The sequence below is a fragment of the Neopelma chrysocephalum genome, unplaced genomic scaffold (genome assembly GCF_003984885.1).
Source record: "Neopelma chrysocephalum unplaced genomic scaffold, ASM398488v2 Primary Assembly neopelma1_96821, whole genome shotgun sequence".
In the NCBI taxonomy this organism is placed as follows: domain Eukaryota; kingdom Metazoa; phylum Chordata; class Aves; order Passeriformes; family Pipridae; genus Neopelma; species Neopelma chrysocephalum.
This window is the reverse complement of record NW_020925465.1, coordinates 734,125-748,840: the sequence shown is the minus strand read 5'-3', so window position 1 is coordinate 748,840 and position 14,716 is coordinate 734,125. Positions and strand designations below refer to the sequence as shown.

The following is a 14,716-nucleotide window of genomic DNA, read 5'->3' as shown; positions in this document are numbered from 1 at the left end:
AATGGGTCTCTCACATATCAACTGACTCGTGGCTGAGATGATGAGTCTCTGTCTCTGGTGCCTTGAGCTCCTCCTCTTTATATATAGAATTAGTCACTGGATTGCTGAGAGAGTGACTCAAATAACAGGAGTTTTAGGGCCTCTGTCTGTAATGGAGGAGATGCAGAACTGCCCTTGGGCTGCAGTTTGACAGTTTCTCTTAGGCAACATAAACACTTGGGCTTTCACTGAAGGGTGGTGGCTTCCTTCGGTTGCTCTGCTGTTCTGCAGGATTTGTTCAGCCCTGTGGTGAGCTGGAGCAGGGGCGGAATCCACGTGAAGCCTGAATCTGACCAAAAATGTTTTCTTCAGCTTGAGCAGTACTCAGGCCACAGCTTTGCTGAGCATGAGCATTAGAAGAAAGAAGAGGTGTCACAGTCAGCCAGGAATGAAGGGGCAACAAGAGTGTCAAATTGCCCTCTTGGCAGCAGCTTCCATTCAAATTGGCTGGAAGCAACAGCTGAACTGCAGCCTAAGTCTAGTCCATTTCCTTGATGCATGAAGAAGTATCTGCAAGAAGCATTGTATTTTGGATGGAAATACTTATAGTACATATTCTTGTGTATTTTTTAACTATGTCTTGAGATATCCTCCAGTTTTGATAATGCTGTAATGACTAAGGTATAACAAACGTGACAAACTTGTCTAAAATATCTTCCTATCTCCTTTTTCTTGAATAAAGACTTACTGGAGCGCTGATAATGCCGCTAGCAGAGTGGCCTCTTGAAGGACTGGGAGAGTGCTGGGAGCCAGCACTGGTCTCTGGTAGCAACCCCCAGGTACCCTAGCTTGGTCCCAGTGCCACAAGGGCCATCCTGAGCTTTGTCCATCCAGAAGGAGCATCCTCAGAGCCTAGGACCCTGCTACGGGGTGTCAGCATGGAGACAGGTGAGGAGGAGAAGTCCCCTCTCCCCAGTGTGCCTGGCAGTGACTTCCTCTCCCAGCTGGGCACAGCAGGCTGTGTGCCAGTAACAGGACAGGTGTGCAAATGAGGGAGTGATGAAGCTCTTCTTGCAGGAATACCTGGCCAGTGTGGAACACTGCTAATGTGATGCCAAAATTCTGGTGGCGAGAAAGGTTCTTGTGTCTCATTTTACAAGCTGAGCTTCCTATCCCCTTCCAAATCCATTCACAGCCTGATCTGCTGTCAACATCTCTTCATTTCCATGATGGGAATTCTGAAGTCCCTTGAAAGAAGTTTTGCCTGAAGGAGAACAGGTCTGGCTGGCAGTTCATCATTGCCCTGCAATCCTTAGGAAATCACTTTTTCAGTCCTTACCCACTGGCTATGATGATGGCCTGAAGAAAAGGCAGTTGGGGCGAAATAAAGACAATTATTGTGGTGTTGGCAGGTTGGGTACCAGCTGATTGAAAAAAAGGACCCTAAGCCATCTGGAAATAGCTCAACCAACAATCAGGGAGGGGAAGGTGCAAAGAAAGAAAGAAGTAGAAACATCAAAGGAAGGAGAGGATATGTATTGAAGGTGAAATTAGCATAAGCAAGAGTAAATTGATAAAATACCGAAAAAATAAAGCAAGGCTTCTCCTAGAGCTGGGTGGTGCATTGGGAGCTGCTGTCAGCAGCTCTGGGTGCCTCTTCTGGAGCCATCACCTATTTCCCCAGCCTTGCCTGGTCCAGGCAGCATTTTTGATGGTGTTCTCCCACAGAGCACACAATTGATCATAAGCCTTTGTTTAGTTTGCTTTTAAAAAGAAGAGAGTGATGTCAAGTTTGCTGTAGAAGATTTCTCTGGTGAACACAACATTCATTTGCAATCCAGTTTGAAAACTTAGTTGGCCATTGTTTGAAAAACTCCATATAAAGCTTTGTGGCACTTGACCAAATTCTACTACCACTGTGCAAAGATTTCAGTAAAAAGGACAAAGAAACGTTTTTATTTTAAATGGATTAATTACATGTGTAAGTACTTGCAAGCATAGACCCTACTGCTGTCCAGATCACCTGTCAGCAAGAAAATATCATATCTAAAGCATCACATTCCCATCTGAAGGGAATGCCATACATTTTGATTGTTTGTTTGTTTATGTTTATTATTGTTTGTTTAATGATGTGCAGTGCGACCTGAAGACCAATTAGAGTTCATTTAATCAGGGTGGGTAAAAAGACCTATGCATTAATGTAAAAACAAGTGTAACAAAGGTCAGTATCACTGCGGAGATGGGTTTTGGAGTATATTTGAGGGTTAGCCAGGACACACACGGAAGGTGACCTCTGACATGCTCTGTTGGTGTGAGTGCCCCAGGGCTGGGTGTCCCATTGTGATGTCACCAGGTACTGTCACTTGGCAGTGGACTGTGATGTCACCAGGAGTAGATTGTGACTTCACATCTGTCACTGCTTTAGGTACAGGCAGAGCCTGATTCAATCTGCTTGGGTCTGAACTTCTGCCAAGCATGTCTGTGAGATCTGCAGGGCTGAGAGAGGCTTCTCCTGGTGCCGGGGAGTGTGCTGGGGCCTGCCGTCATCTGCTCCCGGTACCAGTCGCAGAGCCATTGCCACTGTTCCTTCAGCCCTGCAGGGGCTCCCCAGGACAGCAAGGGACCATGTTTTCTCCATTTTGTTGCAGTGTGTGAAAGCCTTCGGTAGTGTCAGCAATGGGGAGCAGCTTCTCAGGATTCCTTGAGTTGCCAAGGAGAACAGACAGGGCCATGGGGATAGAGTGGAGCTGCCCCATCTGCCATGATGAGCAAGAGGGTGTCTCTTATGTGATACCCTGTGGCCACAAATTCTGCATGGGCTGCATCCTGCGTTGGGCCGAGAAGAAACCAGAGTGCCCACTGTGCAGAAGATTGATAGAGTCTGTCAGGTTTTCTCTGCAGGAACAAAAGTATCTGGAGTGTGTCATCGCACTCCCTGAAGAATCACCTGAGGGCAGCAGCCAAGCAGAAGGAGCTCTTGGCCTCCTGGATGGAAACAGCTGCCATCGCCCTGCAGGGTCCCCTCCGTCTTCTCCACAGTGGACGCTCTCCCCAGCTGAGCAGGGGGCTGCAGGGACTGAGGCTGTGAGTGGCCTCCTGCCCAAGATCTGGGCACAACTCTTCAAAAAAAAAGAGCATCTCCTTGACCCTGTGCTGCCCTGGCTGCGCCAGAGGCTGGAGGCAATATTTGGGTCCCGATGGTGGCTGGCAGTGAGAGCAGAGAAGAGCATCTTGTACACCCTGTGCCTCTGGGGTCCAGATGAAAAGGTCATGCTCCAGATGCTGCAGCCTCTCCTCGAGCAATGTACAGAACAGCTGGTTGATGGCATCATCAGCATCATTGTGGGTCAGTGCAGCGAGGAGGCGCAGAGGCTGCTGCACTCCCATGCTGCTGGGGAGGAGGACAACAGCCCTGAGGCCAGCTCCTGCTCCACCAGCTCCCAAGGAGGTACTTCCACTTGGCCCCCAATCCCTGCCAGCAGCCCTGCAGGCTCCGACATGGAGGACCAACCCAGCACAATAGAAGCTGCCCTCTGTGCCCTCCAAATCATCCACCCATCTGTGCCCATCCCTACAGAGGAGGTGCAGCCCCAGAAGGAGCAGGGGGAGGCAGTGGTGGCAAGTTCCTCTTCCCACAAGAGCAGCTGCAATCCTGCTACTCCTTGTCAGGGCTGGGAACACTCACCCAGCAGGCCCCAGCACCTCCCAGAAAGAGAACACTCACCCTCCAGGCCCCAGGACTCTTCATGGAGTACAGAGAGGCCCACAGAGACAGAGTGGAGCTGCCCCATCTGCCATGATGGTCACGAGGATGCCGCTTATGCGATGCCCTGTGGCCACCAGTTCTGCCTGGGCTGCATCATGCATTGGACAGACAGGAAACCAGAGTGCCCAGTTTGCAGCAGAACGATATTGATTGTCAGGTTTTCTGTACGTGAAGAAGATGACTATCTACAGTGTCTTGTCACACCCTCCAGAGAGTTGCCAGAGGTCTGCAGCCAGGCAGGAACAGCTCCCAGCCACATGGCCGAAAACAGTCCCCATGGCCCTGTGCCATTCCTACCATCTTCTCCACATGGGACATTGTCCCCAGCTCAGCAGAGAGCTGTATGGCCAGAGGCTGTGGGTGGCCTCCTGCCTGAGGTCTGGGCAGAACTTTTCCAAGGACAAAAGCATCTTCTGGACCCTGTGCTGCCCTGGCTGTGTCAAAGACTGGAAGCAATATATGGGTCCCAATGGTGGCTGGCAAAGAATGCAGAGGGCTGCATCCTGCAGGTCCTGTGCCTCTGTGGTCTGGATGGGAAGGTCTTGTTCCAGATGCTGCAGCCTGTCCTTGAGGGATATACAGCACCACTGGTCTATGGCCTTATCAATGTCATCATGTACAGGTGCAGCACAGAGGCCCAGAGACTACTGAGATCCCATACTAGTAGGACTGACAACAGCCCTGCAGCCAGCTCCACTAGCTTCTGGGGGGAAAATCCTGCCTCCTCTATGGCCCCTGCAAGCAACTTTGCTGGCTCTGATCCAGAGAACCAACCCAGCACCTCACAAGCTACCCTCTGCAGGGATACTGGCTGTCCCCTCTCTGTGTCCTTGTCTGCAGAGCAAGTGCAGCCGCAGGAGGAGCTGGGGGAGGTAGAGACAGCAGGTTCCTCTGCCCAGGGCAGCAACTGCAGAGCCTCCACTTCCAGACAAGGCAGGGTCTGCTCACATGGGGGGTCCCAACATCCCCGGAAGAGAAGGGCCCCTGCCCGCCAGGACTCCCACAACCGTGTAAGAAGCCACTCTGGCAGCAGCACTAGCAGGGCTCCAGCAAGTATTTATTCAAGAGAAAGGAAATAAATTGCTATTTCCCTGAAAGAGTTGCTGGTGCTGCCTTCTCCCCCTTATCCTGGGGTCTGTCCCTGACCTCATGACCCTCCACAGCCCAAGGCTCTGCGGAGCCCCAGGGCCCTGTCAGCAGTACCTTCTCCTGCAGGAAATCCTGCTGCAACCACAACAAATGAAGAGGTTCTGAATTAAAAAAGAGCAGTGCATTTACATAGGAGAACGTGACAAATGAAGGCTTATGGTGTCTGTGTGCAGACAGAATGAACATGCTGCTCGGTGCAATGCCTTTCTCTGTGGCCAAGGGAACAGAAGGGACAGCTCCTACCCCAGCCAGTCATGACAGGCCATGTCACTGAAAGGGCAATGGCCCTTCCAGGGTACGGGGCATTGGGGCTTCAGAGCCCAGCTTCTCTGAATCCAAACACCGCTTTGTAGGGATGTCATGGTTTGACAGCTCCAAAATCCAATTCCCTTGTTCTAGCCCCCCTCCCACATCTCAACCCAGTATGAGATGGGTTTCCAGACACCACACGAGACTCAGAATGGGGGGAAAGGGATATATTACAGCCTGTGGCTGGTCACAGCACTCAGAGCAGATTAGCTCTGGCAAAAGAAAAAGTGGCCTTGATGCTCCTTGAAGAGCTACACTTGCATGAAGAAATGTGCTTCACAGAAGACACTCTTTAGTTGAGCCCCTGGCTGACTCTCGAAGTCAGGAAGTATCTGGCTTATGGAATGATTCCTCCCTCCCTTTCTCCCTCCTTCCCTCCTTCCTTTCCTCTCTCTCTTTTCCACTTTCTCTTCCCACTCCCTTTCCTCTCTTTCTCACTGAAGAGAACAATTGATGGGACCACACATTCCACGTGGTGATGGATGCTGGTCTTCCTGGAGCAGTGAGAAGGTTGTCTTCTGCAGCCCTTGTACCGTGCTCTGAAGGGACAACTACAGCTCCTTCCTGCATCTATGGGATGAGGCTCCCATAGAGGTGTTTTTGAGGAGCACCAGTGCAACAGCTGTCCAGGTGCACCAGCTTCCAGAAGCATGGCAGACTTGGGAAGCAAAGAGGGACCTGGCACTGTGGGCAAGTGCCAGCAGCAGTGGATGGGGTGGTGTTGTGGTTTAACCACAGGCAGCAACCAAATGCCACACAGCTGTCCTCCCATTCCTCTGCCAGGGGCAAGGGGGAGAGAATTGGAAGAGTAAAAGTTGCAAAACTCCTGGGTTCAGGTAAAGAGAGTTTAATAGGTAAAGCAAAAGCTGTGCACATGAGGAAAACAAAACAAGGAATTCATTCACTGCTTCCCATGGCCAGGCAGGTGTTCAACCATTCCCAGGAAAGCAGAACTCCATCATGTGTAATGGTTACTTGGGAAGACAAACACCGTAACTGCATGTCCTCCTTCCTCCTCCTGCTTTATGTGCTGAGCATGATACCATTTTACAGTTACTGCACCAAAATTAATCCATTCCATCTTTGTTTCCTCTGGGAAGCTGTGTGTTCTTGATTACCCAGAGCTGTTCTTCCTGTGAACTGCCATGCAATAACAAAATATTCTCCAGCAGTGCCCCCAAACCTGCTTGCCAGCTATTGTCCAAAAATTTCATGAACTCTCACAGGCTTGGTGCAGTGCCCACTTCCCTGGGGAGCCTGTTACAGTGCCTAACCACCCTCTGGGTGAAGAACCTTTTCCTAATATCCAACCTAAAACTCCCCTGACACAGCTTCATGCTGTTCCCTCAGATCATGTCACTGGTCACCAGAGAGGAGAGATCTGTGCCTGTCACTCTGCTTCCCCTTGTGAGGAAGTTGTAGACTGCAATGGTTTCCAGTGTTTCTTCTTTTGCTTTTTCTTATTAGGAGGTCTCATTGTGTCCATCACTTTTCCTTCACAGACCATCTGTACACTTGGACTCCTCATCCTTTTTTTCTTTTTCTCACTCTTTGTCTCACTGCTTATTAGTTACGCGAAAGGCTGTAGTCACCTGTGCAGCAGTCACTGAGTTATGATAGTTTTCTCAGGGTCATTTTCTCTCACTATACTTGTGAACTCCTCAACTGTGCTTTTCACGTGGCAAGTTTTTTATTTCCTTTATCCCTCACATTTTTCACTTTTCATCCTGTTCTTTTCTCCAAAAGTGGTCCTTGACCTGTTGTTTGATCAGTTTCTTGACCTGCTGCTTTTGTCAGAGCAGTAGCATCTGCTGCAGTGTCCCCTCTGGCTCTACAGAGCTCTCCATTCAGTAAAGGATTGTATCCTGAGTTCTGTACTAGTAAATTGCTATAAACTGTGAACAGTAGACCGAACCCTCCTCCTGCAGGAGGGCTAACAGTCATCTTCAACAATCTCATAAAAAGCAGAACCTCTTCAATATTTGCCTTGCCCACTGTATCTTCCATAATATTGATCACTGTCTCTGCTTCTTTATCTCCTTTTACCATGGCCTTTACTACACAATCATGATCTGTTTCCTTCTCTTAATGGAGTGCTCTTATGACTTAAAGAGCCTCTCTGGCTTTTTGGAGAGAACACGGAATCATGGCATGGTTGAGGTTAGAAGGGATTTGGCATTGGTGGAGGAGGAATACTTAAGCAAAGTGGAAATAATGAAGGCCATGGACCCTGATGGGGTGCACCCATTCAGTGCTGAGGGAGCTGGCAGCTGTGAGGCCTCTCTCAACAATCTTTGATCATCACAGCAACTATGGAAAGTGCCCAAGTGCTGGAGGAAAGCAAATGTTACTCCTATCTTCAAGAAGGGCAAGAAGAACCCTTTCCTACCTTATCCTTTTACTATGGATGTTGTAAACTATTTCTTTTCCTTGCAGAATAAAGAAAATAATTACATTCATGAAAGAGGCTCTCTAGATGTAATTTGCAAGGTTTTTCAGGTGATGCAAAATGTGCAATAAACAATCTCCCATTTTTTTCTATGAAAACTAAAGGCATATGGCTTTGGTGAAAGTTAAATGACATTTTGATCATTTTTCCTGCAAAGGTACTCTGTTCCCTGTTGAAACTCAGTAAAGTGAGCTGTGCAAAACATTATGGATGTATTTGTCTGGAGCAGGAATAATATTTTTTGACAATGAATATGTAGAAGGGTTATGTCTGTTATGTATAACCTCAAAATCAGTTAACACCAATCCAATATAGATATCTGCTATGCAAGTGTTGATGTAATTTAATGCAATGCCCTATATTCTTGATAAGCTTTGTTATCACTATGTCTCTACAGAGCTAAGCTTTTATGATGTAACCTTAATTCAGAGGAGGTATTTTCATTGCTCAGTTCTGTATATGTATCTAGGTCCTTACCTCCGCACTTGCAGCATTTTTTAAATAGCCCATTGACTTTGTGTATGGCACTTCTGAAATTATTTATTTTGCTTTGAAGTGACCACAGCTGCTGGTAAATTGAAGAGCTGAGATTACACTTGGGATATATTAGCTGTGTAGTATGTGAGAGGGAAGAGAGCCATGCTTCTAGGTTTAACTCGTAAAGATGGAAATAAAATTATTCTGGTGGTGTCTTCTGGCATTCTAAGTTTTTATCGTTTTGTGTGCATCAGTAAAAGATAACAAGTTCCTCTCAGTAAATACATTTTGGCATTTTGGCGTTCATGCCAATACATGGGTAAATGGATGGGAATATCCAAACAAAGCTCACTGTAGCTCTTAAGTGGATCATAAAGAGCTCATACACACTGTAGAAAATCTAAATAGTCATAAAATAGCTTTAAATTTTAAATACACTAACTTTAACTATAAAAACCAGAGTTAAAAAGAGAACTTGAGAAAAAGCAGAAGTAACAGTGTGACAGATTCTACACAATATGTCATAATCAGATACTCAAATCATATTGCACCAAACGCTGTTGTCTCATGTTTTATTTAACAGAGATTAATCAGAAGGGATGATCGTGTCAAATAAAACTTGCCGAGTTATTCAGGTGTTTCAGTTAGATAGCAGATTGGTACTCAGTGATATTGTGTAAATTTTGGGGAGACCTCACATTGATGCTGCTCTTCCGAGTGCCATCAGAATGTAGTATTACTTTTTATACATATGTAATTTTGTTCTTCATTTGTGGGTGTTCATGAGTGATACATGGACTTTGGCAGTATTAATGGATAAAATGGGTCCATGGTTATCAAGGGAAAAGAGACAGATAAATATGTAAAAGATAAGTTCCCTTAGTTCAATAAAGAACTTTTCACCCACCACTAAATCCAGTTGTGGGTTTAAACTGAAATTGAACCTCTAGATTTTTTTCTCTGTTCATGGACAGCAGAAGGCAATTATTTTCTTACAAAGTGTATGGCTTCAAATGTCTAGGTTAGTATTGGTGACAATGAATTCCTAATGAACAGTAAACTATATCAGAAGTATGAGAGATGCAGGCCATTTGTGTACAGCTTTTGTCCAACTTATGTCAGTATTTTATTATAGTGGGTCATAGAGTCTATAAAATATTCCACAAATCATTTTTAAGTAGAACAAGCATATGCTAGCACTGTATTAGAGGCCCTATGCCTTTTTTTCTGAAACACTTGAGGTTTTCCATTCGGTTGCTTTCCGCAGTAACCTGAATATCTTCTGGGCACGTTGGGTCACTGCTGTTACAGAGTGTGGTTTACTTTGAAAGAGACACACTGTATAGAGACCTTGAGTTCATACAATGCCTTTTTTCTATCTTAGTCACAACTGAGTCATGGAAAAATATCATGTGTCCATGGCTACTTGAGTGGTGATACATCCAAATGCAGCCAGGGTTTTTTGCCCACTGCCACACAGCAGTGGGGTCCTGGCCTTTATGTAGCCCCAGGGGTTCCTTATCAATGAAAAGGTAAATGCTTGATGCTTCGAGGGAGATATTACACATAGATTTCTTAGAGAAGAAGGTAGTACAGATGAGATTTCCATTTAATGCTAAACTTGTCAAATATTTTACTATAAGCTACTTCTGTAGCTTATAGTAAACAAAAAAAATAATTGGTTGAAGAGACACATAAGTATTTTTCCTTTAACGGAAAAACAAACTGGGGGCCTCTGACAAATTCTGCTCTCTGTGTCCAAGTTAGTCTCTCTCCATACTTTTGGGAGAGTCTTAATCCCAAGCTCATGCAGACAAAATTAGTGTTGTAATACTGCAAAATATTCCCAAGGGTAAGTTTAAGCTTGTATAGTTTAAACCACATCAAACTGTCATGTAAAGTTTACCAGTTTTTAAGTGTTTATCAAAAATAGCTCTTCGCGAGATACCAAAGCTTTTGTCACTTTTTTTACATTTGAATCAATGCTTTTGTAGAGTGTAGAAAAAAACTACATTAGTCTGCATTGGTGGTGAAATCTATAATCAAAGGATAAAAATTTTCTGGAGCCTTTAATATCCAGTGAAAGCAAAAATGAGGGAATTCACCGTGTTTATGATCTATAATACATTAACTGCTTATCTCTTTTCTGAATTCATTCTTCGGCATCTTATGTGTAGTTATCATTAAAACCATCTTGCTGCTTTTCATTGTACAGAATATATTCATTAGTTATGGTTTAGCAGGTTTTTCACTCCTGTTTTGGTGTTTTGGCTCCCCCTTATGGTATCAAGAGAATTGTCTTGCTGTAAAATCTCTTTTCGAGCTGCTTTTTACAACCAGAGCTATTAGATGGAGCTATTGCCTTACCGTGCTATGTTAGCAAACCCAATGGCTCTTGCACTTAGTTGTGGGGTAGTTGTTTGTTTGCTGTTGGTTTGTTGTTGTTTTTTTTAATCAGTAAGCATAATGATATGGTTTTGTAACACAAAATGTTAATTTGCCTAATCAAAAAACCCACACATGCTATACATGTATGGTGGGTATATAAATATACTTTTAGTCTCGTAGCCAAGATTCAAGCTCTCCTGTTGGGTTTGTGTTGGGAGGAATGGATTTAAAATCAAAAGACTGTTGAGGAGGATTGTAAATCACTCAAGCAACCTCAAGCAGTTGGGAATTACTCTTGATAAGCCTCTGTGAAGAGCAGGCCAGTGATCCTCCTGCATGGGTCATCTCCACTTGTGTGCTTCTGCCCGTGTGCTGCTTTGGGGTTCCCCTGGTTCCCCTGGGCAGAAAGTACTCTGGTTAGAAAGGTAACGGGAATAAATTTATTCTTTTTGTTCTCAGAGTTTGTGGTTGTTCTGGGTGCCTGCCTGTGCTGACTGACACAGTTTGAAACAACACCAAGAACATCTTCAAAACTAAAGTAACTTAAAGAATGAAATAGGTGTCTGTCCCACCAGAAATGAGGCATATGTGATGCTTAATAAACACGAGTCAGGGTTCTCACGTTGCAGTATTTAAAATCCTTCTTCTCTTTTTTTTACTGTATGGATTTCAAGTATTTGTGTATGTTTAATTCCATCATGTTGTTATTTTGTCATTCAGTCCCACAAAGTCCTGGTACAATTCTTCTGACAGACCACATTCTTACTAGTCTGTTTAACTTAGAATCATCAGCAAGGTTGCTCATCTCCCTCTTCTCAGGGTTACCCTTTTTTTGCACAGGGTTACGTTTAGGAATGTACTGGATTGCCCAGGTCTGAGCACTGATCTCTGCAGAACTGTAGTGGCAACTTTCCTCCATTGCAGAAGTTAACCATTAACTCATACTCCCCTCTCCCATTTCCTATCTGTTAATTATTTATCAGACTTTGCTCTTAAGTGATTCTTTTAGGCTTAGGACTTCTCTTAAGGCTTAAGGTTTCTTTTAAAAGCCTTTAGGAGACTTGGTGGGAAGTCTTTTGGAAATCCCACAGACTGTATTAACTAGATCCTCATTCCTTACCGATTTCTTTAAAGTGTTATCAACAAACTCTAAAGGCTTTCAAGCTTTTCCCAGCTTAAATAAACAAACCCAAAGTTTGCAGTGCATTTAAAAAATTGTGTAAAATGAGGCAATCCATTAGCAGGTGATTACTGTGTATGGTATGTAATCCACAAAACACTGTTCAGACATCTGGGCCCCCTTTGCTACGTTAATTACTTGTAATAAAAATCTTTATGCCTTAACTAAGGCTTTACTGTCTGGATTAATTAATTTTTCAGGATATGTAATAATAAATACATAGCTGATGGACTGTAGGGAATAATTATTCTTTGAAGGCAGTCTGTAAATGTGGATATGTAAATATAAAAATGAAAATGTGTCAAACACTTCAAATATATACAAACTCTTTCAGTATCCAAAATAGTGCAAACATAAACAGGACCACTTAACTAAACATATGATTTATTTTTCAGTGTCTTTAATTCCATATACGTAGCAATCTACCCAATATCATACTGGTGTTCATTTTTCTCAGGTCAGATTTATTTTATCAAAGATGTTGGGAAGCTAATAATAAAGATATTTTGGGAGGTAAGCTTGACATTTACTTTCTTTAAGAACACCTTCTTTTTCATTAAATTAAGGAAAATAATACAGGAACATCTTTAGTGTACAAGTGTAACGTGACATCTTTCCTCACTTGCAGCCTTATTATTTGGCTCTTAAAACTTTTTTCAGTTCAAATCTACATAGAATTACAATGTTAGTAGCAACATTTTAACTATGATCTTGTTTTTTAATCCTTGTATAGCTTTCTCTTCCATTGAGACCTAGGCATCATCCGACCTAGGCATAGGTCTGTTTGTTCAGTGTGTGATCTGGATAAAATCTTTGGGTTTTGGAAATTAAAATATTTAAGTGAGAATAAAATTGTCAGCCAAGGTCAACCCACCACACTAGTCTGTGCAAAAATGTTTATAACCTTACAAAGAATTATAGAGTTCCTTATGCCATAAATTTTGTCTGCAGCATACATTTAAATACTAAATCTTTTGTATCTGCATTAATAAGTTGGGTGTATTCCATTCCATTTTATCTGAGAGTAAGTTTCATATAATCTGTGGATTCTCATTGGGTTCTCATGTACTGTTGAGTTTTGGGCAGAAATACCTGCAACTGGAAGATGTGCACAGAGCTACAAAAGATAATACTGATGGTAGTGATGTAAGAAAAGAATGTGTAAGGCTTGAGTTAATGGTGTTGAATAGGGCTTAATACTGGCAGAAATTTTGAAATGAATTGAGCATCAATGAAGGGGAAGACGTGAGGACAGCCTTTTGTGTTTGTTTTGATTTTTTTCCCATGGTAATTTCCCATTGCTACATTAACGTTACAGGTCAAAGTTTGAAACATTTACTGATAAAGATCCCGGAGTGGCAGACTTAACTGCTACTTAGCCTGCTGATGTGACTGCTACAGGTATGATTGTACTGATGGAGAAAGGCGAAATGAATTACTTTCAGCCAATGGACTGGAAACGAGCATCCTTGCACTCAGCCTCTGCATGCTGCATCTAAAGCAATCGTGGAGGAAGATGAATTAAAAACAGAGGAACAGGAGACTCAGTGAATATAACAAAATATCAGCCATTAACTCACCAGAACAGATTAATATGCTAGAACTGGCTTTGCTAAAGAGAGTGTGTTCTGCACAGAAGTACTGCCATACCTATGTAGGTGGGCTAGAAGGCCAAGTCAGCTTCAAGGCAAGTTTCCTCAGCTTCCTCTTAACTTTGCCAGGATCAGACCTGAGCTGAATAAGAAGTCATAGGCCTGTTCTGAGCCATAAGAGTTACCCATATATATAAAAAGAGGAAACAATAAATTAAGACTAATACAGTTAGAAAGAGACTGCAGCTAGTGTTGCTCTTTAACACATTTTTATTTACTTTGCATTTGTACAGTGTGTTACTAGAGTCCACACTTGATAAGTTGTGAGCATTTGAAGGTTTTATTAAAATTTATACCTTAAAAAAAATCACTATTTGGAAGTTTAAGCCCTCTGAAAAAAGAGATTGAAGTGTAATGTAAAAAATTTGATAGCCCATACTGACAATGTAAGCAAAACTCCCACTGCGTTAATGCTGTTTTGTACTCAGCCGCAGATATTTGAGGTGAATGTAAAACACCCTTCGTGTTCTGCAGAAGACAACGGCGCAGCACACAGGATTTCTCCTTCATCTCCTGAGTCTGACAAATGGTGGGAAAACAGCAGTGTTGGCTTGTCTGAAGAGACTGCTCGGCTCCTTGTGGTTCCTCATCACCGGGCCGGCTCCGCACCCGGTGCTGCCCGAGCACCAGCACATGCTGGGGGCTGACCTGCTGCAGAAGTGCTCTGTGGAGAAGGACCTGGGGTCCTGGTGGACAACAAGCTGTCCATGAGCCAGCAGTGTGCCTTGTGGCCAACAAGGCCAATGTTATACTGGGATGCATTAGGACGAGTGTTGCCAGCAGGGAGAGGGAGATGATCCTGCCCCTCTGCGCAGCCCTGGTGAGGCACATCTGGAGTGTTGTGTCAAGTTCTGGGCTCCTCAGTAAAAAAGAGACAAGAAACTACCAGAACGGGTCCAGTGGAGGGCTAGAAACATGATGAGGGGACAGAAGCATTTCTCTTATGAGGAAAGGCTGAGGGATTTGGGCCTGTTCAGCCTTGAGAAGAGGCAACTGAGAGGGGACCTCATCAATGCCTGTAAGTATCTGAAGGCTGGGTGTGAAAAGGATGGAGTTGGGCTCTTCTTGGTGGTCCCAAGCAATAGGACAGTAGGCAATGGGCAGAAACTGATGCACTGCAAGTTCCACTTGAATATGAGGAGGAACTTCTTTACTGTGCGAGTGAGCATGCATTGGAACGCGTTGCCCAGAGAGGCTGTGCAGTTTCTCTCACTGGAAATACTCAAGAACTGCCTTGATGCAATTGTTGCCATGTGCTCTGGAATGACCCTGCTTGAGCAGGGAGGTTGGACCAGATTACCCACTGTGGTGCTTTCCAACCTGCCCATTCTGTGATTCTGTGGCCACCGCGCTCAGCCCTCCTGCGG

At 44.3% G+C, this 14,716-nt stretch overlaps 1 protein-coding gene across 1 annotated transcript; it reads left to right on the top strand.

The window, feature by feature from the left end:
• The first annotated feature begins 2,422 nt into the window (after positions 1-2,422).
• Positions 2,423-4,842, top strand: LOC113960637. Its single transcript, XM_027670297.1, has one exon. It carries the CDS (start codon positions 2,656-2,658, stop codon positions 4,822-4,824), a length of 2,169 nt encoding a protein of 722 aa, XP_027526098.1. The 5' UTR covers positions 2,423-2,655; the 3' UTR covers positions 4,825-4,842.
• The last annotated feature ends 9,874 nt before the right edge of the window (positions 4,843-14,716 follow it).